Source organism: Carassius auratus, chromosome 40 (genome assembly GCF_003368295.1).
Source record: "Carassius auratus strain Wakin chromosome 40, ASM336829v1, whole genome shotgun sequence".
In the NCBI taxonomy this organism is placed as follows: domain Eukaryota; kingdom Metazoa; phylum Chordata; class Actinopteri; order Cypriniformes; family Cyprinidae; genus Carassius; species Carassius auratus.
In genome coordinates, this window is record NC_039282.1 from 17,510,138 (window position 1) to 17,525,196 (window position 15,059).

Here is a 15,059-nt window from a genome sequence, read left to right on the forward strand (position 1 = left end):
CTGTATATATATGAGACTTTTTCTTCTCCCTCCCAGATATCCATACTAAAGCTTCACCATCTTTGTCTTTACCCACAAAAACATCTAAGCCAGATACTCACACAAGCCAGTCCACAGCCAGGATGAGGGACAGATCGTTGGTGGGCAGGCCTACTGACTCCAAAATGATGGCCAGCGTCAGCACCCCTCCAGCAGGGATCCCAGCAGCTCCCACGCTAGACGCCGTCGCAGTCACACTACAACCAGATGCAAAGTCAGTCAAAGTCGACAGAAGAGTATGGCTGAAAGACATTCATTGAACTCACAGGATGGTGATGACCTGGACGAAGTCCAGCGGGATCCCGTTAAGCTGAGCGATGAACACCGCGGCTACACACTGGAAGCAGGCGGCTCCGTCCATGTTGACGGTCGCTCCGATGGGCAGGATGAAGCGGCTGATGTGCTTGGACACACCGTTGTTCTCCTCCACACATTTCATCATGAGCGGCAATGTGGCAGAGCTGATCAGAAAATCAGATGGTTATTTCCTGCTTAATTGTGCATTTGTAAAATTCAGTAAACTTGTGCATTTGTAAAATTCAGTAAAAAAAAACTGATGTAAATACTAGGTTTTAAACCAGCCATTACTTATACAAAATTGTGTTTTTACACCTGTACAAAGAAGAACTTTTCAGTGAACAGTTCCACTATAAGGAACCTTTTGTGCAATGGAAAGGTTCCATGGATATTAAATGTTCTTCATGGAACCACAGACACCAATGGAGAAGCTTCTTATTCATTTACCTGGAGGACGTTCCAAAGGCAGTCGCCAAAGCGGTGACCAACCCCAGCAAGAACGTGTATGGGTTCTTCCTTGTAATCACAAAGTAAATGAGTGGAAGGACAAGAAGACCGTGGATGGCATGGCCAATGACGCAGCAGGCGATGTACTTCCCCAGGCTGGCGAACAGCAAGCCAACATCCTCCATTTCTACAATCTTAGCAGCAACCAGGAACATAATACCCAGTGGTGCATACCTACAGACAGAAAAACATGAGATATTGTGTCAGGAAAGTGAAGGGACGAATACATAGGACACCGCAATTCAAACATTTGAAAAAAAAAACACTGGGAAAAGCACGTGATGTTCCCTTACCACATGATCCAGGAGACCAACACCATGGTGGCCTCATTGAAAGAGTTGAAGAACTTGATAAGGATCTCTCCTTCCTCCCCAAGTTTCCTCAAGGCCACACCAAATACCATAGCAAAGACAATGAGACCCAGGATGTTCATGCCATCCACCTCGGAGCCAACTGGAACCTAAACACAAAGAATGAGAATATTATTATACTGTAATAATAAACTGTAATATATTTTTTTTATAAATCTTAAAAAAAAGAATTGTAAAAACATAAAAAATATACATTTATATTAGATATTTATTCATAAAATATATATATTTCGAGACAATGTACCTTTTCCAAAGAGAAGTTGGTCGAGTTGGTGTCATTCTTTACAAACTTGTAACCAGTGGCATACTGTGAAGGAGAAGAGATGTTCAGAATCATCTAATAATCGCACGTCACATAGAAAACACAACCAAAAGCGCAAAAACCAAAGCCTGTTAAACTCACCGACTGAAAGGCAGCTGATACCAGGTTAGATGGGAAAATATTTCTGAAAGACAAAGAAAGGCAGGAGTTATAAACACTGTATATGATATACTCTAAAATCAGATATGATATGAATTGCCCGTTACATCAAACAAAACTCAAAAAGTTCACTTCAGAAGTTAGGGACAACAACAAATACCAGAGACTCAGCAAAAATACATGTGTTAGCTGGTCAAAGACACTTACAACTCACAGACATTTTTATTTTAACTCCTGGACAGAAATAGTGAAGACAGAGGACAAGGATGAAACTCTACTAGTGTGTTTGTACGCATGTGCTCACACACTGTCAAATAGTGTACACTTTTAAATTTCGGATGTATAGAGATTCAAAGCATTTGCATCAGAACTGAAATACTGTAGATCAATGGGGGTTTGGCAAACACTCTCCAGATCAATTCTACCCCTCACACAGATTCATCCTATACTAGCAATTCCTGAACAGCCTGGCCTCATGAGATGCCTCATGTGGAAATAACTTGGAGAATTTAGTCTGATTAAAACCCTCGCCTAATCCCAGTTCCACACATTACCTCTCATATAACCCCATTCCCTTCAGTGGAGGTGGGCACTAGGACCTGCCTGGAGACTGGACATGAGGATTAATATCATACACAGATATTTACTCAGGAATATTCCAGCATCCCTGACCTTAATATGGTGTGCATTAAAAAAAAATCAGGAAGCATGAAACCTGTGTGTCACCCTTTTTCCAAGTAAAATCACATAACCACTTGTGCATGATACATTTCTAAAAAGCACCATCACAGGCCAGATTCTGAACATGCCCATAGGGAGCCATCATTCCCGCGAACATCTATATGGATTTTTTTTTCTGTTTAAATTTTTCTAGACTCCTTTTTAATAGTTAAATTAAAATAGTATTAATAAAAAAAATTTAAAATAAAAAAACTTTTTTTCACATCAATTTATTAAAAGTTTAACAAATATTTTGTCTAGGGCCCTCTGAAATATTATTGTTACCAAATTCTGTTTTAGCATGTCTAATTATTTGAATGCATAAAACAACATGCTTTATTAAATGTTTTCTTAAAATGTTTTCCACTCGGAAATTCTCTGTGGTGTATAAAAAAAAAAAAAAAACATTAAATTAAAATTCAGATCTGAAGAAGAAATGTTTAATAATTATTCCTTTAGGAAAAAAAAAATGTTTGTTTCATTTTAGCAGCAGTAGTAGTAGTAAGCTATGTACATTCTACTGAAAAAATAGACTTCAGATTAAACCGGACTTTTATTTTGACAGGTTACTGTGAATACCTTTACCGTTCTGATATGACGCTAGTGTTACTCAAATTAAACGGCCAAATGCTCATGAAGTGACTCTCAGAGCAGTTCTGGAGATGTTGTACATGTGTTTCCGTCCTCATTTAGAGAGACGGCAGACACTGAAAACACAGCGAGCGTCACACACGCTTCGAGATGTGTGTAGTAGGCCTTAACTAAACCATGCGTCTGCACCATTCATTAACAGAGAGAAGTAGAAAATGCAGGATTCACATTTAAATCGGCTTTTGCTGCTTAATAGTTACAGATACTAGTCTATATTGTGATTTGATTCAAGTGTAATGAACTACTTTTTATCAATTCATTGAAAATTTAACAAATTTTGTTACATTCCATGTAGGGCTGGGCGATATATCTAATGATAAATTAAGCATTATCGTGTTCATTATCACCTTTGATGAATGCGCGATAAGAATGCGATATTGCTTAGCTTGTCAGTGATCATCGGCTCCGTCTATTAAATGCCGCTCCATTCGAAAGCAGGTGATGGCGATTTAGCGGTAATCAAGGAACCAGATTTACTGACTAGATGCGCATGATCATATTGTTAGATATATCGCCCAGCCCTAATTCTGTGTTAAACTGAATTTCGAAATTGAAGACTGAAGACGCGTCCACTGCATCATGGAAATCATAGGGCCCTACATCTAGAGAAGTCTGTGATGTGTAAGGATACACATTAAAATCTCATAAAATTGTGCCACCGGAGCAAGACGAGACTGGAAAAACAAGGGAAGAACAACTTAAAATTCAGGCCAGTGGTCATTCCCTTCTCAAATTTACTTCGTCTTAACTAGTGTTGGGCCATTATCGGCGTTAACGTGCTGCGTTAACGTGAGACTCTTATCGGGCGATAAAAAAAAATATATAATCGCCGTTAATCTATTCTCAAAGTTTGTTTGGGAGCTGGGTCTATACTAAGCAAGCTATGATTAATTTCACCTTGATATTTTATCACGGATGTATACCTAGCCAAATCTGTAGGGGGCGAGAACGAGTCTTCTGTGTGTATGCCTACTGTGAAATTACCACATCAAACGTGACGTGATAACATGGATGCAGCTAAGATGTCGCCGGGTTTGCTACAGGGATTTTTTTTTTTTAAAAGAAGCTTCCCAATGGAAACCTCGACAAGACACACGCCTGTTTTACACATACTCCGTCTGCAGTGCGTATGCAGTCCGTGTGCGTTACACGTATGTGGTGCTGAAGCAGCACGGACTCATACTCATTGTGTTTTCACACAGGACGCATTTGCAGTCCACTACTAGGTATGTGAACGATCACTGCACTGCTGCAGATGCACTGCTACTGGAACGCACTGACGGACAGCAACCGCGTGAACGCTGGAATCTGTTAACATGGGTGCGTAAAAAAAAAATACGAAACGCATACGTACTGCAGAAGGAGTATGTGTGTAACAAGCATAAGGTTGTTTGCACCTTGTGCAATATGGAATTAGTTTACCACTTTCTCAAGCAGTTTGTGATGCATTTTGGAAACAGGAGATGAGGCCCTGGTCTAATGCACCACCTGTCTTGAGAAACCCGTTCTCAAAGACTTACTTTTAGTCAATATTTTATTTGGGTAGCACACATATTCTGAATGCCTTCGGCAGAATTCAAATGAGCCATTTTAATCTAGATTAATTTCAAGATTACAGTGAGATTAATCCAGATAAATTTTTTTTTTATCTATGACCACCACTAGTCTAAATATCAAGCAGTTATAACTGGAGATACACGCAAAACCAGCATAGCAACATTAGTAAAACCTGTTCATCCTGTTGAAATATTTAATTGACGCACTCAAATGCTGTCACTGGTTTTCAAAGAGTCACATTCACATCCAGTGAGCTGGTTGGGCCGAGCACTTTATCTAGAATTCACTACTACTAATACCACACAACGACAATTCCATGACTCAGTCCATTCCAAGAATGGCTTTAAGGTGCGATGGATGCTCCTGCCTTCTACGTAGGCGTGTAAACAGTGAGACACGCCAAACAGGACCTCTTCGAAACGTGGCACTCCACACAACTTATCAAAGCTTTCGTCAAAGATTTATCTTAAGTTCAGTGTTTGTTGACATATTAAAGGTAACTATTGACAGGTAAAATGTCCCTACACTCTGACTTTGCCCCGTCTAAAATAAACTTTCACAAAGTTTACACAAAAAAAGGCCATGATGGGGAAATTGTGAGTTTCACATGCACTGTGCAATGTTACTGCATAAAAGGAAGTTTATCTAGAAATCATTTACTGTCATTAATGCGTATTAGTGATGCGAACCGTTTAAAACAATTCAGTTCGATTTGGTGAACTGGTTCAAAAAGATCCGGTTACATCGAATGATTCGTTCGCGAACCGGATATCACAAACTGCTTTGTTTTGAACTCTCTCACAACAGACACGGAAGAGAAGACAATGGACCTTTCTGGACATGGACAGTAGACCGTACACACAGCTTCAATGGAGGGACTGAGAGCTCTCAGACTTAATCTAAAATATCTTAAACTGTGTTCCAAAGACTGGTTTGGAACGACATGAGAGTGAGTTATTAATAACTTAATTTAGATTTTTGGGTGAACTATCCCTTTAAGATAAACTATATTTTTGTGTAATCGGGGGAAAGGAGGGCTTGTTCCACAAATGTTGTTGTTGTCAGGGGTATTTCTGTCGCACTGAACCTGATAAGGCAACCCAACTACAGACAACAGATGAGCCAAGTTTACCCTCGCAGAAACCGAAAAATCTGGCCTAATGTGTGTTAACAAAACATCTTTACAGTCAAGCAAACGTGCCAGAACCTGTTTGTAGACTTTCTATAGAAAGACCATCCAATTGCATGCTTGTCAGAGTGTGAAATCAGCAGGGCTCCACAGTAGTCCTAGCAGGATTTTAGTCCCAGAGAAAGCCCCTTTGATGGATGACACAAGCCACATCAGCTGCCTAATTAACCCTGCTTCTGTTGTGCATGTCCGCATGTGTTTGCACGTGCATGTTACCCTAATGTGGCAGGCATATGCCGCTCATTGACTTCACCTGGACACACAGCCAAAGAAAAACCATTACAAATGTTTCATTTTGGCTTTAATTTAGGATTCTAATTATGGCTAAAACTGTTCTTTTAAATGATACGTTACTGCTGAAATCTGGTGAATTGTATATTTTGAGAAACTGGTTATAAAGTATGAAACAAGGAAGCACATGGAAACTAAAATAGCTGTGACACCAGGAAGGGAAAAAACCACAACAGACCTTTAGCAGAAACCTAACTTCGGTGGAATGAGTAATTAAACTGTGATCTCAATGCCATTATAAAACAGGCTTTGGCTATTTAGATCCTTTTGTCACATGAAAATGAATACAGGACTGTTAGCAACTGAAAACCCCAACAATTAATCAACCATTATTCCTTTATTGGTCTTGAAACTGTAATCAATTGCTACAAATTTAAAGATCGGAAAAAAACGTCGCATTTATGAAGTGAAAACCACTTCATTGAATCTTCAAATATTACTGTCTATTAATAACTCTCACATAAAAAAAAAGCTGAAATATGAATTGAAGTTACTCTACGTGATTGTGTGTTAGCAAATTTAGTCAATGGCACATTTCATTTTTTTTTCACTTTTGGGCCAAATGACATTTTCAAGGACAGGCCACCATAAACAAGAAAACCCTGTTTCTCTTGGGTCGGGTCACCCTAAATTGTGTCAGTGTAAATATTTGCATTTTGGATGTATTAGTATTCGTATGTGAATATGAGAATGTTGTTAACTGAATGCCTTTGGCTGTTGTTCCTCTTGAAGGTAAATGAGAACAGAATGTTCTCTTCGCATCATTCTGTTCATGAAATTTGACCGCTTTACACCATAACATGGACCAAACCCTAAAACGTCCCACATAAAGTGTATGATTTAGGTTTCCCTACAGAATACAAGGGCTCTCTGCTCTGCTGAAATAATGAATGACCACGTCCTAAACAATTTCTACTGAGGCCTATTTGAATTAGCCTACTACAAGCCCCAGTCAGACACATACCGCTAAAACTCAACTTCGGCATTTACTTCCTCGAGTCAAGGAAACCACATACTCAGAAAAGACTGGGTAGGTGTGTTACATTCCTACAACTGACCATAAAGCTGCATCCTCTTGAGAGCGGATTAATTGCGTCAAACGCGACGCGCAGCTGATGCAACTCAAGCGCGCGTTTACAGTATACTGCTGAATGAGTTTAACATTACAACCATCGATGTAACAATACTAAGCGTTGGATAGAGAACAGATTATTAAAACATAGCATAGCCTACTTAAATAATTCCTAAGTAGTAATGACTTTCAGAGTAGGCTACACATATCGGAGACCGTTCCGATTCAGTTTGTGTAGCTTTTCGTGCAACTGGTTACATAATGTTAAATATGTAGCCTTTTAGGTTCCTTTCCTCTTCCTGTTTGGCAAAGCTGAACGCTAGGCTGGCATTCACTGTACATTGCTGTAGGCTAGTTCACATGTCAATTTCACGCTTCGATTATAATAGTAGCCTAATTGTTAAACGCAAGCGCGAAATGTGCATCCACGTGTCCGCTGGCGTAACATCAAAGGTCCACCCAGCATTGACTCACCTTATCAAATCTAAAAACGAATCCATGACTTCTTTGGCTTCGGGAACGCCGCTGTCATCCTGGGTGAGTTGGGATAGTTTTTTCCCGTCACTGGAGCCAGGCTTTATGATGAACGCCATAATAACGCCGATGGTGGAAGAGAGCAGAGTGGTCACGAGAAAGAAGAGCATCGCCCAGCCGCCCAGCTTGCCCAGGGCTTTGGGGTCAAGGCTGGCCGCCCCTGACACCAGACTGCAGACCACCAGAGGGATGATGATCATCTTGAGCAGGCGGATGAGGAGCTCGCCGGGGAACCCGAAGTAAAGGATCTGTGTGCGGCTCAAGCCGGCGCTTCTCACGCCGAGCCCGATGAACACGCCGACGATGACCGCCGTCACCGTTAGGATGACCAGCAGATTGGCCATCACGAAGCGCTTCAGCTTCTGCCCGGTGGTCTCCGGCGCGCTCCTCTGGTGATCACCCAGGCCGTTGGCGAGGGTCGGGTCGTCCAGGTGCGCTTCACCGTTGGACGTCTTTACATCTTCTATAGAAATCTTTTCTTCTGCCATTGTGCTGTCTGAAGATTGGAGAGTCAGTGTAAAAAGTTTAGTGGGCTTTGGTGTGATCTGATTGTCTGTGTCCTCTCCTCATGTGCTGGCAGCGTGGAAATGACTTATGTGGACTTTACACTGGCTTTAGAGCTAGAGTGACGCGTCATAAACTGAAACCACGCCCACCATAGGGGAAGAAACAATCCAACGCACTCCATTGACTTTCGGGAATCTGCCTCCTTCTGACTAATACAAAATAAAAATAAAATTATTAATAATAAAAAAACAGACCAATGACTAAAAGCTGTTATGTGACCAGGTAAACAAGCTAAAAAAAAACAAGAACTATGTTTTTATTAGCTGTCGACCCTCCAAAGCGTTCGATTGTTATTAGGCTACACGCGCGCGCGTGTTAGGTTTGAAGTGATAAAACAATAGATATACTGGTCAAAACTAAAAGTATTGCAACACGTTGTGGTTGTGAAACATTAGAGGAGCGTGTGATGAATTACACCTGCGTTTCTCTGATGGGTGACCTTAAACCACCTTGGCTACGTGGATACTGGCTGAAAACTGGCGTACTGTAGCTACTATTTCTGCCTCATCTTCATAAGCTAGTATGCTAACCCAAATTCAGTCTTTGCCCCGTGTCCCAAAAATGAATACCCAACCTCCCAGGCGTGCTGCTTTGCCAAGAAATATGTTCGCAGAGCATTAAAAATGACAATATCTCTTTGGTAGCAGAAATCTGCTCAATTGTTCCTGTCCTCACTTCTTTAATCAAATTCGCTAAAGGTTGAGGTCCATCCATGGAGCCCGGGTTAGATTATCTTTAATAAACAAAACCCCTCATTTTCTTTTAACATTTTTTCATTGCGATGCTTTATGGGAAGAGCTTGCATGTTAATAAGAGCAGTCTACACTATATAAACAGTGCTAGTGCACTCATCAGGGGTCCCTTTTTGGAAGCTAAGGGTCTGCTTATATAAGGTTCATCTTTTCTGTATTGGACCGTGTGAACCGTATTTCGCAGAAGCGCGACATTCCACAGATATTGTGTGCTGGTCTGAGAGAGAGATTTGAGTGCCAGAAAGCCACACGGCGAGAGAGGATGATGTGCGGATCTTCCGAAGCGAAGGCCTCCCTTCTCAAAACAGAGGGTTTGCTCTCTCTTCAGTGTGTGTCACACACGCCACGACCTCGATGCCCTTGAATAAACACCACTGCCCCGCTTGGCTCCCTGTTTGACCTTCTACAATAACCTGCTCCGTGTGGGACCCATAACTCGGAGTAAGATTCCCAGATGTTGCACTGCAGGTGAACGTCCTCAGAACATTCTGTCAAAGTTCTCTCAAAGGATGTTTTTTTCATAAACGTTTTATCAAAATGTAAGGCTTTTATATATTACTGCTGTCTCATTTTATTGTCACTGCTTTGAATGCTGCTGAGTCATTTTACTACTGCAGTGTCATTTTCATGGGCGGTCCTTATTTGTTTAGATTTCAAAACTAATGGGAACCATAGACATGGATTCATCGAAACTTGTATTCTTTATCTAAAGCAAGGTGCCTCGATGCCCGTCATGTAGCCATCCTTTTCCTGTCTAAGAACTGTCACAGTGCTAGCAAAACAAAGCGAACAGGGTAAAATGATCTGAGAGTCACATGACCTTTCACAACATGGAAAAGGAGAAAGCTCGATACAATGCCGTAGGTTTCCATGTCATGGGAAAGCAAGCCCAGGCACAGAGATTGTGAAGTAAAGCACCAGCGGATGGCATCAGCGGAGAAACCAGACACTGTTTATCTTGCAGACCTGGCATCCTTCTTCTGGTTCGCTTCGGCCTCTGTATAATGTTCGCACAGAGACAGCATTGTTCAGAAAAGTACAAGATAGCAAGAAAACAACAGTGCAAGAAGTGGCTTATATAAGAATATGTGAATATAGCATGTGGCGAATGTGGTTGAGATTCCCAAACGGCACGTAATTATAAATAGAAAGTGGTTCTGAAATGAAATTTGGTATGGTGGCATTGCAGTACTTGAATGTACTGTGCGTTTTGGATAAAAGCATCTCAAAAGAATAGTTTAAATGCAAAGAGTCCTCTGGGTGGAGTTCTTCTGACGGCAGACAATGGAAAATGCTGAGGCACCTTTACCGAGCTGAATCAATGGATATCCAAGCTATTATTTCTAATCGTCTGCATTGAAATGATGGAATGCAGCTTGTTACAGAAATAAGTGTTGGAAATGTTCTTGTCAGGTCATGCTACAGATCCATTCAGCTATGCTTTTCTTCCTCGGAGACAGACAGCCGAAACAGACATGTGGCGAGATTTAATGGCACACAGATGAATAAAACTGCTGAATCATGGCAAGTAAGGCGTGCTTGGTCATTGTGAATAGGGAAAACATCTTCCCCTGCTCTCCTTTCTGCACTTTGCACATTGCACATTGTTTCAAAGCCACTTTACAAAAAAATTAAGACATATTTTTATCACATCGTCATGCATTAGTTGCAGTTAGAAAGATTACAGTTGATGATAGTTTGCACTCTGACAATTGTTCATAATATATAAACAACCAAGCAGCTGAGATTTCTGTGAATATATTATTATTATTATTATTATTATTATTATGTATTAGGCCAATTTAACCTGTTAAATGTCGTGGGCCCACTTGCCATTACATGTATTAAACAGTAATTAGTCTGAACCTAAAGTAATCTTGACAAACTATATATCATTTGAAATATTTTACAGAGCAACTGTAATTTATTAATATACAAGAAGAGTACTAATCAGAGTCAGAGAGTGTGTTCTGACCTTTACTTTGAAATAGTGATGCATAGATGAAATCAGTAAAAAATATTTATACATTTTCATGGAGAGTGTTCAAAAGATAACATCAACTGTATTGTTTTTTTCTTTTCTTTTTTTTTTTTTTTTAGAAAAAAAAAAGGTTTAAAAGTGTTTTGAATATATAGAAAAAACAATAGATGATCCTTTTTTGGTGCATTATGAACTATAATGCAAGTCCAGGGTTCTCGTTGAATGTCTTTTATGTGTTTTTTGAGGCTGAATTGAAATCAGATACTGCCATACTGACCTTTAATACTTCTGATTGTAATGTCTACTTCATAAATATTGAGAAAAGTATGGAAAAAACATGTTTCAGGAATCAGGTCACTCGAACCATTTATGGAAATGAAGGGGCCTCAAATGGTTACTAATGGGGTTTGATGGTCATCTAGTGGAAAAGCTTGGTACTAAGCCCAAACAAAATCTCACTAAAGGCTCATTTTTTGAGATATCAACCTCAAATTTGGAACATAACTTGTTCAGTATTTTGGTTTTGATTTTCTAGAAGTTTTAGAGTAAAACATGTTTTGTAAAATATATATTTTATATAAATATTTAAGTTGTTCTATTTTATATTTTCATTAACTTAAACTTCCATAACGTTTTTGTTATTTAATCTTTATAACTCCCAAGGATTCAAAATTTATAACAGTTTAAGTTGGAAATGTAATTTTTACGTCTATGCTCAAAAAGTGGGACCGACAGTTTACAGGTTAATAAAATCCAAACATAAATGATTTGTGTATGAATGAATCATCAGTTTTGAATCATGTTTTTTTTATTTTTTATACAACCAATCAATTTACATTTGACCTTTCGACCATTCATCATGACAATACAATACCATAAACCTTAAACTGTCAACCCAACAACTGTGTTGTTATATTTTATTTGCTCCCCATGTGCTCCTGTGACCCAGTTTCTCTTTGTGGGCGTTTTATCCGAAGAACTAGACAGGAGACAATGGTAAGCCCTTTAGCATTAAATACTCCAGAAGTAAATTATGACTAGTACAGATAGTCCAGTTCCAGATATCTATTCTGCAATTTTGACTCATCGTGATTGGAGTTAAGATATTTGCAATGCTATTATGACTAGTTATTGTGGCAAGCCATTTAAGCATTTGACTTTCATTGGAAAATGTTTTCTAATATTTACAAATGAGTTTTGACTGGTGGAAATTGTAATTAAATATATCTATTATTGATTCTGTTCGAGGCATAATTCTAATTAGAGATATCTCAAATTACAATTTTACTAGTGATAATTAAACTAGAGCTATATCTGACTGAATTAGCACCAGTAAAAGTCATAGCCTAATTCAGGACATCTCTAACTCGTGTCTGACAAGTCATAATCAAATGTAATATATATGTAATTAATAATTTTTCAAAAGATATCCAAAATATATTATTAGATATCTGAAAGTATGCTACTAGTCAAATTATTAGAGTAGCTAGTGAATTTTATTTTTAAGCAAAACTTAAATCTTGAACTGGAATTTTTCCCAGTCAAAACTCATTTAAAGAGATCTGCAGTTTAATTAGATATCTCTAATCTAATTTTGACTAGGGAGATCTTTCTTTGCAGATATCTGCATTTAGCATGAAAAAGAGTGAACCGTGCATTATTAAGGTCAAACGGGTTTCAAGGATAATTCTTTTTTTTTTTTTTTTTTTTGTAGGAATGAATCCTATAATTATTCTTCACAGGTTCTTACACATCTTTGTGAAATCAATTAATAAAGCAGTCAGATATAATGCTGATTTCGACACATGTCTGAAGGGCAGCTTCTTATGGGAAATTATCCACATGAGAGGTGCTGCAGTCCCCTAAATCCGGTTTAATCTCGCCTGAGCCACGCTTGCACAGCACGCCTACCTAATGGCCGACAAATTTACACCCTGTAACCCGACTCCCTCCCTTCTCCTTCGGCCTAAGTATGCTCTTTACTTCTACATTACACCAGCTGAATATATGTCTAAAATTAAAACTGTATGTTTGCCGAAATGGTACGATTTAAAGGAACAGTGCAGCATTTCTGTGGAACACAAAACAAGATGTTTAGCAGAATGTTCATGCTGCTCTTTTCCATACAATGAAAGTGAATGGTGAACAAAGACTGTCAAGTTACAAAAAGAGCTTACTAAAACTTGGGCACTGTATTACAAGTAACTTTTTATTTTTTTACTTAACTGTATTACAAGAGATTTTTAATAATAACAAAAACCTGAGGGGTGGGAGAAAAAAAGAAACATTGCATGATTTGTTTAGTTATTTTCATGCCTATCACATGTGTCTAGTCATTATAGACCATCTTCTAAAGTCACCGTTTAGGCAGCATGCATGTGCCAGGGGTTTTAACAAATCTGTTAACGTTTGGGTTTGTTTTTTTCCTGTTTTCGTCTGGTTCATGCTTCGTAACTTTAGAAAAGCTGACATATGCAGAGAAGCAACCGCTTCAACATCTTAACATGACGAATCTGTTATCAATAAACAGATATGAGTACATCCTTGTAGTTGTTCATTTCTCTGCTAGTTTTTTATTACTGACCAAAGTGTAAAGTCCATTATAAATTCACATGTTTAGAAAACTTTGCAACTATAGACTGTTTGGCTGGCTTATAATGAATAACAAACAACTAAATGAAATTTAAGTAAAATTAGAAAATGGATGTATATAATAAAATACTATTTTATATATGCTGCACAAAACCTTTGATAAGACATGTTGATTAGTATATGGCCCATCATTATCCCACACAGGTGCCACTGTCTCAACCTGCTGCTGATAAGAATAGCCTTTGGCTCTAACCGTATGTTTTATACACCTACTTATCTCCTCCTTCTTCCCGCTTTCACAGTTCCACTGCTGGCTGTTAGGATAAATTAGGATAAATTACCTGATGAGGGACACACTATTTTTTTTTTCATGCAACTAATAACATAATCGTGCAAAGCTGTGATAGTAGAATAAATAGCTTATTTTATGTCATTATAAGGACAAAACAAGCTCTATTGTAATTTGGTACAAATTTACTTTTATTTACTTTACTCAACTACTAAGACAGAAAATGTCAAATCTGAGTTTATAAGAAAGCCACTTGAGAACCACCCGTGTAGAGTGTGTGTCTCTCTCTCTCTCTCTCTGTGTGTGTGTGTAAGCATGACCTCCCTCTAAACAGGGTTAATATCAGGCACAGGAAATCACAAAGACATATCATTTATATACCGTTCACATTTTTCTCATTTGTAGGTAAATATTATCCACACACTCATGTAAGACTATGACGAATGCACATTTGTGTGCATTGTTGTGTGGGGTTATTTAAAATTCCTTGCAACTGTATTAAACATGCATGAAGGAATGTTGTTGATTTATCAAACCATGTGGCATCTGCAAACAAACGATGCTAGAGCTTTTGTCACCACATGACCATGTGTGTCTAATGCAGTAACATTCAATATTTTAATGTATTTGAAATGTCTGCATTCTTTCTGGAGGTCACTTTTACATTTAATGTTCATAATGCACAATTACTGTATCTCATATGGAGGAAGATTCTGGCTCCGAGTGTTTCTCATGACATCAGAGATAGCAGAACAGTGTTCTTAGACAGACTTCTGCAAAGGTTTGCAGTTTTGTGAAAAGCAGTCGGGAACATACAGTTCTATGTTTATGGTGTGTCTAAAGGAGCCACATGATGATTGGCTGAGAAAAATACACCCACCTTTTCATGCCCCAGCATTTCTCCATCAGTAACATGAACTCATTTTTCAATATACTTGTACAGAATAGTTTAGGATTTTTTCTTTTTCATAGCGAACAAAAAAAGTGGGAGGAATGTAACAGAAAATACAGTTCCACCATCTAGGAGCATGTAAAGGCAAGCCATCCCTGTAAACGCTCCTTTTGGACTGAACAAATGAATATGGAGAATCTAAATCCATCTCATGACTCGGAGAAAGATATTGCATTACATTGACTAAATTGCAATAATGTGATTTCCTTTTTTTTTTTAAATCAAAAATATTATTCATAAGTAATATGTTAACTTTGTGTGAAGAACAGAATGGCAT

The 15,059-nt window shown here is 38.6% G+C and overlaps 1 protein-coding gene across 2 annotated transcripts in view; it reads right to left on the reverse strand.

Moving 5' to 3' along the window:
* LOC113058743 (neutral amino acid transporter B(0)-like) overlaps window positions 1-15,059 on the reverse strand; it is a 55,078-nt gene that overhangs the window by 3,657 nt on the left and 36,362 nt on the right. Inside the window, exons 1-7 of one of the 2 annotated variants that reach the window (XM_026226924.1) lie at window positions 7,590-8,302; window positions 1,618-1,660; window positions 1,459-1,521; window positions 1,137-1,303; window positions 784-1,017; window positions 306-500; window positions 102-236 (exon numbers count right to left, since the gene is read on the reverse strand). In XM_026226924.1, coding sequence (XP_026082709.1) covers window positions 102-236; window positions 306-500; window positions 784-1,017; window positions 1,137-1,303; window positions 1,459-1,521; window positions 1,618-1,660; window positions 7,590-8,137 — 1,385 coding nt within the window. In that variant the 5' untranslated portion in view covers window positions 8,138-8,302. Of the gene's footprint in view, window positions 1-101; window positions 237-305; window positions 501-783; window positions 1,018-1,136; window positions 1,304-1,458; window positions 1,522-1,617; window positions 1,661-7,589; window positions 8,303-15,059 lie in introns of those variants that run through there. The other variant, XM_026226926.1, reaches the window with a different exon arrangement.